The sequence below is a fragment of the Tachypleus tridentatus genome, chromosome 2 (assembly GCF_004210375.1).
Source record: "Tachypleus tridentatus isolate NWPU-2018 chromosome 2, ASM421037v1, whole genome shotgun sequence".
Classification (NCBI taxonomy): domain Eukaryota; kingdom Metazoa; phylum Arthropoda; class Merostomata; order Xiphosura; family Limulidae; genus Tachypleus; species Tachypleus tridentatus.
Genome location: NC_134826.1, coordinates 106,435,772 through 106,448,174, shown reverse-complemented (window position 1 = coordinate 106,448,174; position 12,403 = coordinate 106,435,772). Strand labels below are relative to the sequence as shown.

The window sequence follows — 12,403 nt, the reverse complement described above, 5'->3', positions numbered from 1 at the left end:
AATAACGTTTATTTTCCTTTCACCAAGCAAAGCCTTATAAAATTGTCTCACTATTTTTCAACAAATTTAACTCAGCCACCACGAAACGAAAGCTTACAATGACGTCACCCTTTGTGTTAGGGTTGTTGTTCTTTCTACGCAGTTTTTAAGAGTGTGGTATGTATATAAATTTGTTTTCGGTATGGAAGTTTCTCATATTAAGTTTTATTTTGTTTAATATTTCTGAGAAAAAATAGTGTTTTGTATTTTGTTAGCTTGCATTTGGTGTACTGTTTTAACAAATATTAATTTGTGTATTTTTACGATTAATGAGTTATTGTATTAGTGTTAACCGTAATATTATGTGTGACTTCAGCTTTTGTAATTTTTATTATTTAAATTGGCTTTTGTTTTTGTTTATGGAAGGAAATTAATTATTTCGTTCTACTAACAGTTTAAAGCAAGATATAACTCTAAAACTTTCTAATTCAAAGTTTTACCTCGCTAGTCAAGTAATAAGTTTTACAAATCACAATTATTATAGTATGGTATTACTTCCAGACATTAATTTAAGGAATTTAAGTACATCGCTTTGACTTTGTTGAATTGAAGTCAGAAGAACTTTTTATGACTGAAAGCAAAGTTTTCTAATATTAAAACCAGTTTTATTTTATTAATTTAAACAAGTTTTATTAATAAATATGTCTAATATTGTTATCTCAAAAATTTAAACTTGTATTTGTATACAAATATTTGTGTTGGTTAATTAAAAGTTTTATTGACTTGCACTGTATACTTTGACTGATCTAGAATAAATTATTTTAGTGGAGTAAATTTTTAAGAACTGGTTTTTATATATTCTTTTGCTTTCTTGAGTTTGATTCTATTTTTGTACTTGGACAAGAAAAGGTATGTAACTCGATAAAACTTTTCTTGTTTTCTTTTACTGTCTGTCTGTTTTCTTTATTCTCTTATAAACTGTAATAGTAAGTGTGACTGAATCATTTTCAAGGACATGTTCTATATGTTATTTTTGAGTTAAGTAGATATTTGGCAGGTTATTTAATTTTAATAAATGTAAGGTAATGCATACTTGAGTAAAGTAACATTATTATAATAAAATACTAGGTAGGTAAACTAATAATTTATAAGAATAAAGAGTTATTGACAGTAGGACATGTTAAGTGTCTACTTAGCATACAGAACATTGATATGTCTTCTTCAGGTATGAACTGTGCAAAGGAATATTATAGTCTTTGTGTTATAAATCATTCTCTGCCTACCTGTTATTAAGGTAATGCATATGTGTTATTGTGATTTAAATACTACTTTTTATGGAAATAATCTTAAGTATTGTGGAAAACAAGCAGGTTGATATTATGGTTAATCTGTTGTTGTTAGTAGTGTTAATGCAAATGGATTTTGGATTCAATTTGCAAAAATATTATAAGTGTAAAGAAGTTATAAGTTTATTGCATAGTGCATTGCTTAATCTTTATGTGGAGTTCTTTGTTCATTCTTGAGTTTTACCTTGAAAAGAACATTGAATTTTTGAAAATGGTTCAGAGGAGTGCTGTTGTTATGATACCTGGGGAAAAACAGATTGTCATATAAGGACAGGTTAGGATTTCTGATATTGTCTCTTTCTCTCACTCTCAGAAAAAATGAGGTAGGATTTGATTGAGGTGTTCAAGATTATTAAGGGAGTTGATAGTATTGATACATCACTTTTTTCTTAAGAAAAGATGCAAATGGTAGGATAAGGGGATAAGGATAAATTTGTCATCTTCGACTTTGACAGTTTTACTCTTGTGACAGCATGGGTGGCTTTCATGTGTGGTAAATGCAGTAAGTATAAAGAAGTTCAAGGGAATACTTGATAAATGTTTTAGTAATCATTGATGGAATTAATTTTTTAAGTGGGTGGAACAGCTTCATTGGGTTAACATGCATCTTGTTCATAAATACTATGCTAGATTAATCAAATGAGCTGAAACAGGTAGTTAGCATTTTTTCTGTTCAAAGATGAGTTTGTGATTCTGAGCAAAGTGATGATGAAACAGTCCAAAATTTATTTCTAGGGATACTTTATTCCATATTTTTTAAGTGATTAGAATAATTATGTGATCAGTCCCGTTGCAGACAAATTCAGAAAGTCATTTTCAAATATATTTTGTGTTGTGATAAAATATTTTAAGAACTTGCTGCATTTATGTTTCCTCTACTATCTTGGTGCTGTAACTCCCTTTTTACACCATCCTTTTTTGAGAATAATTAGGAGAAACTGGAATTCTGTTCCAAGTTGCTTCATTACTATACTGAAAGTTTTGCACATTAATGATGAATCAAACATGAACACGAAGGTTATAAACTGAAAATGGCATGCTGTACAGTTAGAGTATTGCTGGTTCCTCACATAAAAAAAAAGGTAGTATAGTAATACTTTAACTTCTTAAAGGGTTTCAACAAAAAATATGAAAGCAAGGAAGAAACATTATCCAGAACATACTAACAAGACAGTTGGAAGAAAATATAGCTTTACACTAGACAATATTTAAGGAGTTTTACTTAGTAACTTCCTACTTTATTAAATACTGGCACTCCTTTACTGGCTCCTCCACATTTACAATGTGGAATTCTAGCTTTGGATGAGAGGAGATGGTGCTGTTTCAGAAGTTAACACTTTCTTACACTAATATTGCATTTTTGATAGATACCTTTCTCTTCTTACCCACTTTCCACCCTTCCTTTCCACTGCTATGCCAGTATTTTTGGTTTGTACCTGCTAATACTCAAAAGTGAGGATTGTGTTAGAATAGCATAAGGAGCTAACTGCACTAGCACAGTTAGCACAGTATGGTAACTTTAAGTATAATAAATGGTGAAATGTAATGTAATCAGTTTATACTGGTTCTTTAGTATTAGTTTTGTACTTGGTATTACGAATTAAAAGTCCTGTTTAGTCTTTAAGTTTATGAATGCGAGACACCAAGCAGAAAGCTTATTTTACAACATTTACACACAATTCAGGAAGTTCTATTCTTTATAATTTTCTTATCCATCATTAATGAAATGTTGAAAATTAACTGAGTTGAAAAACATACATGTGAAAGAAGAATGTTAACCTCACTCTATCTGCCATATTCATTGCTGAAAAGTACTACCATCAAATACCAAGACTCATCAGGTTGGCTGGAATATGAGTAATAGCAGAGACACATTTTTATCTTTGTATTGGTAGTATGATAGCTATTATGAAGTGAACTAAATAAATAATAAAATCCAATTGGAAAAACTATGTATGTAGAGTGAAACTTTAAAATCAGCTTGGCAATAAGTATAACTAATTAGATATACATTTTCTAATCAACTTGACAGTCAGTGTAACTTATGAGAGATATTTTCTCTATGTATGTTTGTATGAAGATTAGAATGGATTGTTTCAGTAATTGGGTACCATTACTGTTGATGATACTTTTGGCAATAATTCCAGTAATATTGCACAAGGTTTGGCCGGCTCAGGAGATCTAGTTTAGTCCTTGAATACATATATATTATGCTGACAGTGCAAAACTGTCTATATAATTAAGGTATCATAATAAACAATAAGTCAAAATAAAATGTATACAAAGTAACATTACCAATACTGTTAGTAAAAGTTACAATAAATAGTATATTTTGTTTAAAGAGCACAGACACACAAGCTGCTGGCCAGAACTACTGTTGTTGAGCTGGGTAAACATATCATAAAATGTATTTATTTAATTTTGAGGCTTATTTATTTAATATAAAAATTGACTGCTACAGTCAGATATACTGTGCAGTTTTCATAATAAAATTTAGGCAGCATGAATTAAAATAAGGAACTTGTGTGAGGTGACTCAGTTTTCAAAGGTTTTGTCTTAAGCAGGTGTATTCCTGCTTACATACATGAGACCTCTCAGAATTCCAGTTTATTTTTACCAGTTTTATAGCCATATAAAATATAACCATAAAGCACAGATTAGCCTACACTTACAACACGAACAAACTTGCTTGAACTGGTTATTGACATGAATGATTATTAACCAGTAAATGCTCTTTTCCTAGTTTTATCAAATATGATTAGCAGGTTACAATGAAACAATCTTGTGAAAACACTTAAATTTTTAAATCTGGTTTCCATCATTTGTTAATAAGTGTAGAAAGTTGAACAAGAAGGCTAACTCTATCAGTCAGTATGGTTGAATATGTGAGCTGTAAATGTGTCAGTGTCAGTCTCTCAAAAATAATCAACTAATTGAAGTTAAGAGTTTCTTTTACTGCTTTTGATTATTGTCCAAGTAATAAAAAATATTATAATTTCTTGTTATTATTTTTGATTAATTGTAGGTTGTTGAGTTTTAACCATACCCATTCAGGTGCTGTGACCTTTTATGGTGTTAAAGGTTACATTTAAATTTTAATTAACCAACTTGATTATCATTGTTTATCTTTAAATTTGGTATGGCAATGTATATTATTTAAGAATTTGTGTTATCTAAGTTTAAATTTATAATTTTGAATTGAAGTATTGATAAGGTCTTCATACTGTGTCACATCATGTACGTGTTCCAAATTCTGTCGTGTAGGTGATATATGTACAGTGATATGGCTTTTGAAGTGTCTAAGCAAATGGACACAAACTACATATGGAGTATAAAATGGAAACCTCTTTCCTTAATTTGCTGAGATATCAATATATTTGTCAAACCCACACCATCTGTTTGTTTTCATAATAATTATGTAATTATCTCTGTACGTTGCTGATGAACCTATAATGAATAGAAAGATTGTACACTATTGTACAGGAATTTTATGATTGTTTATATTTGTGGGTTAATGAAAATAATTTTCAAGGAAAGCTTTATGGGTTTTGTGAAGTCATTGCTTTTAGAAGTAATGGGACATTTTTAACCAGCTTGTAGTGTAGTTAGAAAGCTGGATACATTTCAGTAGTTATGGGACAGTTTTATAGTGCCTCATATATTTTTTATTTTAAAATGCATATTTGAAAGTTACATGAATCATTTCTTTGAACAACCAACATCAAAATGGCTTCACTAATGTGTTTTTTATGCATTTTTTTATTTTTATACATTTTTAATAAGACTAACTTAAAATGTGATTTTAGATAATTGCCCTGCAAAATATGGTTAAGATGGGAGTGGAACTAGTGGATTTGACAAATTTATTGATATCTCAAGAAATCAAGAAGGTTAAGGATTAGATTTTATATTCTTGCTTTTAATTACTTATAATTTGTTTCTAATTGTTGTAACTCTCAACAGTGTTTTTTTAATACTAGAAATTTCTGAAAGGGAAATCAGTGGAGGTGTGATGAGAAGAGTAGAGGTGGCAAATATTTATTTTCATTTTCTTTTTAAAATTAAGAAATTAAAATTTAAATATGAGTAATAAACAGTTTGATGTTAAGTTTATTGATATACATTAATAATAAAGTTGTTTAAATAAAGTTTGAATGAAATTAAAAGTTTATTACATATATTTTGATCCCAACTATAAAGGAGGAGTTTAAAACTTGCTGGTTAGTTACACTATTGTTTTAAAGTTAATCGATAAATAAGCAAACCCACAAAGGTTGAAAAGCTCCTATTTTGGAAATTGCTTAGGTCTAAGTGGGGTCCTAGGAAGTTTCCATGTACACATTTTGACATAACGTATTTTTATCAAAACAATTGATGAAAAATGTTTATAAGTTCTCCTCTTGTAGATTAGCAAAGTTAAGAGGTCAAAATGGCAGATTTCTTAGATAGTGAAGCTGAAGAGTCAGAAGATGAAGAACTGGAATCAAACTTAAAGAAAAGATTAGTTGATGAGGATGATGAAGAGGAGGAGGAGGAGGATGGTAAGCTTAACCATATGCAATAGATGTAGCAGTTCTATGAAGGTAGTTTTATTGACTAATTAATTGTGCTTCATGGATAATAAATAACACCTTATTTAAGTTTGTTCCAGTACACAACTGCACAATTATGTAATACTGGCACAACTAATATTGATTGTTTTCATTGTACTTGAATGTTTAACCCCATTCTCTCATTAAGAGAGACTGTTCTTTCAAAATAGTGACATGTAGTTAATTTTTACTTGTATAATTCTTTTTTTGTTCAATTTAATGTAATATGTTTGTTTGATATTTTGTATTAAATTTTGTAGCAATCCCTTGTGTATTTTGGAAAACTAACAGTAGTTTGGTTTTGCATGTTTAGGTTTGTTCTCTGTAGTTAATTTAGGCCATTCTTTCCTTTTATTAAAATGGATATGAAATTTTCGTGTATTATGAAGATTATGGTTATAACTCATGAAGTGGAAGCTGGTTCTGTTAGAACTAGTTTTTCCTTTTTTAAACAATTTTGTGTAACTTTTTGTCAGATGAAGAAAAGCTTCGGGATGAAATGAAAGACCTCATAAATGATGAAGAGGAAGAGCAGATAGAAGATGAAGGTGAAGGAGATTCAGAGGATGATGGTATTAGGAAAAAGAAAAGAAGGCATGGTATGAAATTAACTTTTTAAAACCAGATCTTTCTTGTTAATAATTTATAGTTCTCATTTTTTTATTTTTCTGTGATATGGGTATCAGCTAGAGTTTATTAGAAGTCAAGCAGATACCAAAGTCAAATGTTTGTTGGTTTCTTGTAGTTTACAAAGCATTTGTATGATTGACACCACATGATAATAGGTTAATGTCATTGTAACTCATTCTGGAAGTTTTATGATAAAGACTTTTAGAATTACTTAAAGTAAAATGAAGCTTAACAAAATCAAGGAAATTTTGAAATTTTAGAGGATTATGATGACAACCTGGATGATGAAGATTATGAACTTCTGGAGACAAATTTGGGAGTTAAAATGCCAAGAGTAAGTTTTCTTTCAATAGGAATTCTATTTCTTTTCTCATTTTTTTAAATTCTAGGACATACACATGTAGAAACAAAAACATCTAGTTTTCTTTCTTGCCAAACTAGATCACTGTGAAAGTTCTGTAAACACTGTGTGCTTTTACATTTTGACATGGAATGATTTTATAGAATTTATTTGAACAATTAAAATTATATATTTTTAGAAACAGCTTGTATGGGTAGAGAAAGCACTAATAGAGTGAATAATGTTTTGACCTTCTTCGTTCATTGTCAGGCTCATAAAGAAAGAAAGAGGTAGCTGAAGGCAGTTGTGTAATTGAGTGTAGGAATGTAGAGGGTGTACTTAGATATTGGATATATTTATTAATATAGGTATAAAGGTGTTCCTTTGTATAGGTTTATTTTGGGCTTAAGTTGTTTTATAAGTAAGGCTTCTTTAATTTTGTATTTGTTTATGTTTGTTTCTCTCTTTAGTATTTGGGTGTTTTCCATGGTTATGTTATTTGATTTGCAGTGATCGAAAACGTGTGAAGGTGACTTTGTGTGTTCTGGCTTCCATTTTTCTACTTGTTTCTTCAATATAAAAGTCATGGAAATTATCACATTGTATTTTATAAATAATGTTGGAGTTGTGTTTGTCAGTGTTGTTTTTACATAGTATAGACCTTAGTTTTGTGCCTGCCTTTTGAATAAATTTGTTATTAACTGGAATATTATATTTTGTTGCTAGTTTTTGCCAAATGTTGGTTATTTTTCTGCTGCCCCTCAGTGTCGATTTCTCTACGTGGTTAAGGGACCTCCCAGGGAAGGTTCTGTTCTTTCAGTTTACCTCCTTTGGGATCTAAACATCCACCCATGTGTTTGCCATGCATGGAAACCTGTAAAGAGGAGCAGAGAATACTGGTGGTTGAGGGACCAACCCTAACACACCACTTTGGCCTTGAATTCCTGTAAACGGGCAGCCTTGGGGTGGCCCCACTTTGGTCAGTCAGCTGGTCAACTTGGGCTAGGGTCAACCAAGTACCAGTGTTGGATATTCTCAACCAGTGTTGTGGACATTATATCTGAGGCTGGTATTTGGGTAGAGTAGTGCTCACGAAACCCTGGCATTGCTGCAGTGTCCTTGTTTGACATTGTAGTGTGTCTCTTCTCAGGGTTCCATGGTGGGTGGGGTCAGTGGGCACCGAAATTTCCCTTTCTTTATTAAGGGTACTCCAATTAAAAATCTTGATAAAATAGTGAAAAACAGTCTATAGGTAAACGACCATGTCTTGAAGATTCTGAGCAGCAATCCTCACCATCCATACCACCTGTTGTACCTCATTTTCTTATATCGCACTCACTTTCAGACAAACCTTTAGAACAAATGTCTCCCTTTTTTATTCAGAAAGGACTAGAGGGACTTGCTGGCTCTCCAAAGTCAGTAAAAAAGCTTCGATCTGGTGACATTGGTGGAAACATTCACATCTCAACATAGTGAACTCCTCTTGCATTCAAAGGCAATTGGGATACACCTGTTGAGGTTACACCTCATGCTACTTTGAATTAATCTTGAGGAGTTGAGAGGGATTTGAAGAACATCCCAGAGTTGGAGATTCTTGCTGGTTTCTGCACCCAGAGAGTTTCTCCAGGGAGGCATATATCCTCTCGCAAAGATGGAATTATGATGTCCTCATTTTCACATTTACATCACCATGTCCACCTGCCACCATCAAGGCAGGTTATCTCAATTGCAGAGTACGACCATAAATTCCAAACCCTCTCCTATGTTTCCAGTGTCTGTGGTTCAATCAATTGAAGATGCCATGTTGTGGTTTCTTGACGTCTGCTCAATGAGGTGGCAAGAACCATGATGACAAGTGTGACAAGGACCCTTGTTGCATCAATTGCAATGGCTCTCATCCATCCTACTTTTGTTCTTGCCCTAAGTGGTTGGAAGAAAAAGAGGTGCAGCATTTGAAAACGATTCATAACATTACTTATCCTGAGGCTTGAAAATTGCTGTCCACCATCTCATCTTGGACATATGCTGCTGCACTTCATTCCATAGCTACTGTGGGAGTGCAGACAGATCTTTGTGCCTTCTAAATAATCATTCTTCAAACAAATGAAAAGTCTTTTGACCTCTGTAGTTAAAAAGTTTGATGAATCAACTTTAACACTTATCTCTGTCCCTTACATACATTCCAACAAATCCCAAGATCCACATCCTTTGGTTCCGGGTGCAGGCACTTCCTCGGATCCATCTTCCTCTCTCATCTCAAGATGCAAAACAATCATTTGTTCATGTTCTCAGTGTCTGGAATCCCCTTCCAACAGCAAAGACCTGTCCAATCGACCCATGGCATGATCTATGGACGTCGATAGACCTCTCTCAAATAAGGAAAGTAAGGAAAAAAAATGTGGTTGTAAACAGAAGGGTTCTCCACCCAATTCACCTACATGTAATTAAAAATGCCCACCTTGATACAGTGGAACTGTCGAGGTTTACATTCTAATATAGATGACATTGAAACACTGATTGCTTCCTACCATCCTGTATGTCTTTTTTTACAGGAAGCATTTATGAACCTGCTGATACAGTTATCTTTTGGCAGTTTTCTTTGTACAGAAATGACAGGCTGTGTGATGGACAAGTGCATGGAGGGGTGGCACTGTTGGTTGATCAGCATGTGCCCACTCTATCTTTGTCACTCAACACACCCTTGGATGCCGTGGCCATCTGTGTTTCCTTGGGTCATACCATCACTGTTTGTTCTCTCTATCTGTCACCTGGAGAGACGTACGATCAGTCAGACCTAGATGCTCTCATTGAACAGTTGACTCCCTTTTTCATCCTGGGGGACTTTAATGGACATCATCCCCTCTGGGGAAGTGCCGATATTGATAGGAGGGGTTGCTCCATAGAGCACATGCTCTCTGATCACAACCTTTCTTTTTTGAATACTGGTTCTTCAAGTTATTTCCATGCACCTATTCAGTTCTTAACTACTATTAATCTCTCAGTTTGCTCCCTTTCATTATTTTCCCATTTTTCGTGGAGGGTTGACAATAATCCACGAGGCAGTGATCATTTCCCTATAATCTTGAGAGAGACTGATTCATGTCCTGGTGGAAGCTGGATCAGGCAGACTGGTTCACTTTCACTTCTCTTGCAGAACTTGGTCCTGCCATTGTCTGTCAGCCATGAATAGATGACTGTGTGGTAGCAGTAGCTGACAGTATTATACAAGCAGCTGCTCAATTTATTCATTAACCCTCAACACATTTTCCACTATATCCTCGTCCATGGGGAACGGATCAATGTTCCATGCTGAAAATATCGTGCTCTTATTCATTTGAGACTCGACTATGGATCGCTGGTCTATGGGTCTGCTCGGACTTCAGCCATAAAGATGCTGGACCCCATTCATCATCAAGGACTTTGGCCCTGCACTGGGGCTTTCTGCACTTCCCCAGTTCAGAGCTTATACATAGAGTCTCGTGAACCTTTGCTCCTCTGCCATTTGCAACTGTCTTTACCATATGCTTCGAAACTTCATTCATAACAAAAGCATCCAACCTGAGGTTGTGTTTTCATTCCTCGGTGGACCATACTTTTTCAGAATAGACGATCCGCCATTGCTCCTTTTGGCCTCGTATCCAGGTGCAGTTGGATGAATTGGATCTGTCTTTAGATAACATTGCTGTATTCGCTGGTCAGCCTATTTCACCATGACTTCTTACAGTCCCCCTATGTGACCTATCTTTAAGTAATCTGAGAAAAGCAGACACTCCTGATTGGAAATACTGTGTTATTTGCTGAACATCTTTTGAATTGTCCTTCCACTCCTACTTATACAGATGGTTCTAAATCATGTAACTGTGTAAGCTCTGCCATGGTTTGTTGTGGTTCGGTGGTTGTGCACAGAATCCCCTCTACAGCTTTTGTGTTCAGCAAAAAATGTTGAAATTTGTGGGAATGAGCTTGCCGACTCTGCAGCAAAAGCTATCTGTTCTGGCACTATCACTGCTGTACCTGTTTCATACATGGACTATGGTCCTGTATTCAAGGCTCAGCTTCGTGCCAGTTGGCAGTTCACTTGGAATGAGCAATATGACAACAGGCTTTTCCAAATAAAACCCTATATTGAACTTTGGCTGTCTTCCTTCCGTAAGGATCAGAAAGAAGAAGTTGTTCTAACTAGACTATGCATTGGTCACAGTTTAAGTCATCGTTTTCTTTTATCTGGAATTAATGCACCATTGTGTAGTCTGTGTGATACTCAGGTCACAGTAAACCACATTTTACTTTCTTGCCGTCGTTATGACTCAATGACAGCACCATTTTCACCATGTTCTTTCCAAAGGTTTGTCCATAACGCTAGACAGTGTTATTGGTGGTGTCCACCTTGGAAATGTTGTTAGTTCTTCAAAGGCCATCAATCTTTTTAATGCTATTTGAGATTTTTTAGTTATACATTAGACCTTGTTTTAATGAGATTCCTTTTTAAGAATCACAGTTCATCTAGTTCGATTTGAAATTAGAAAATGACTATAAAGTCAGATAACTCAACCAGGACTGGGTAGGTCAACTTCAGGTGACTAACACTGCAGTTCGAACTACCTGTTAGTCATCCTGGCAAGTCATTGTTAAATTTCCATAACGTCAAATAACTTGGAATTAGGACTGGAAAGGCCAACTTCAGATGACAGATGGTGGCTTTTGAACTTACCTGTTAGTCTTCCTGGCAAGTTGAGATAATTACAGTTATGTGACAGAAAGTTCTCTACCACTTGTATTACTGTAGTTTTTCTCTCAGTGCTGTAGATTAGATGTAAACATAGATTTCATGCTTTTTTTTTTTACTTTGTTATATTTTATCTTAAATTCCTTTTATAAATTTCCTAATTTTACTTTAATTTTAACTTTTTACTTTTTTTACAAACTGTAGAAAACATGTACACACACCTAGACAAAAAGCAGAATCAACTAACAAAAGTAAATAAATCCCCGAATTAAAAAAAAAATCACGAAACCATATACTTCTGCATACCATATATTCTCAACATCAGCAGAAAAATAACCAACATTTCGCAAAATCTAGTAACAAAATATGACATTACAGTTAATACCAAATTTATTCAAAAACCAGGCACAAAACTAAAGTCTATATTGTGTAAAAACTAAACTGACAAACACCACACCACTATATTGGAGAAACAAGTAGAAAAATGGAAACCAGATTCAAAGAACACAAAAAAAAAACACCTTCACATGTTTTCAAACACTGCAAATCAAATAAACACAGCATAACTATAGAAAACACCCAAATACTAAATAAAGAAACAAACATAAACAAATGTAAAATTAAAGAAGCCTTACTTATACAACAACTCAAGCCCAAAATAGACCAATACAAAGGAACATCTTTATACCTCTATTAATAAATATAATCCAACATCTAAACATGCCCTCTACATTCCTACACTCAGTTACACAACCCTGTTCAAACATGTGGTCAGCTATCAGTTAGTTAC

The 12,403-nt window shown here is 33.7% G+C and overlaps 1 protein-coding gene across 5 annotated transcripts in view; it reads left to right on the top strand.

Moving 5' to 3' along the window:
• The window catches only part of Spt6 (transcription elongation factor Spt6), a 106,638-nt gene continuing 94,235 nt past the window's right edge, over positions 1 to 12,403 (top strand). The window contains exons 1-5 of one of the 5 annotated variants that reach the window (XM_076490082.1): positions 116 to 156; positions 3,138 to 3,166; positions 5,732 to 5,866; positions 6,394 to 6,516; positions 6,808 to 6,881. In XM_076490082.1, coding sequence (XP_076346197.1) covers positions 5,755 to 5,866; positions 6,394 to 6,516; positions 6,808 to 6,881 — 309 coding nt within the window. In that variant the 5' untranslated portion in view covers positions 116 to 156; positions 3,138 to 3,166; positions 5,732 to 5,754. Of the gene's footprint in view, positions 180 to 3,137; positions 3,183 to 5,731; positions 5,867 to 6,393; positions 6,517 to 6,807; positions 6,882 to 12,403 lie in introns of those variants that run through there. The other 4 variants (XR_013025316.1, XM_076490079.1, XM_076490081.1 and 1 more) reach the window with 4 other exon arrangements.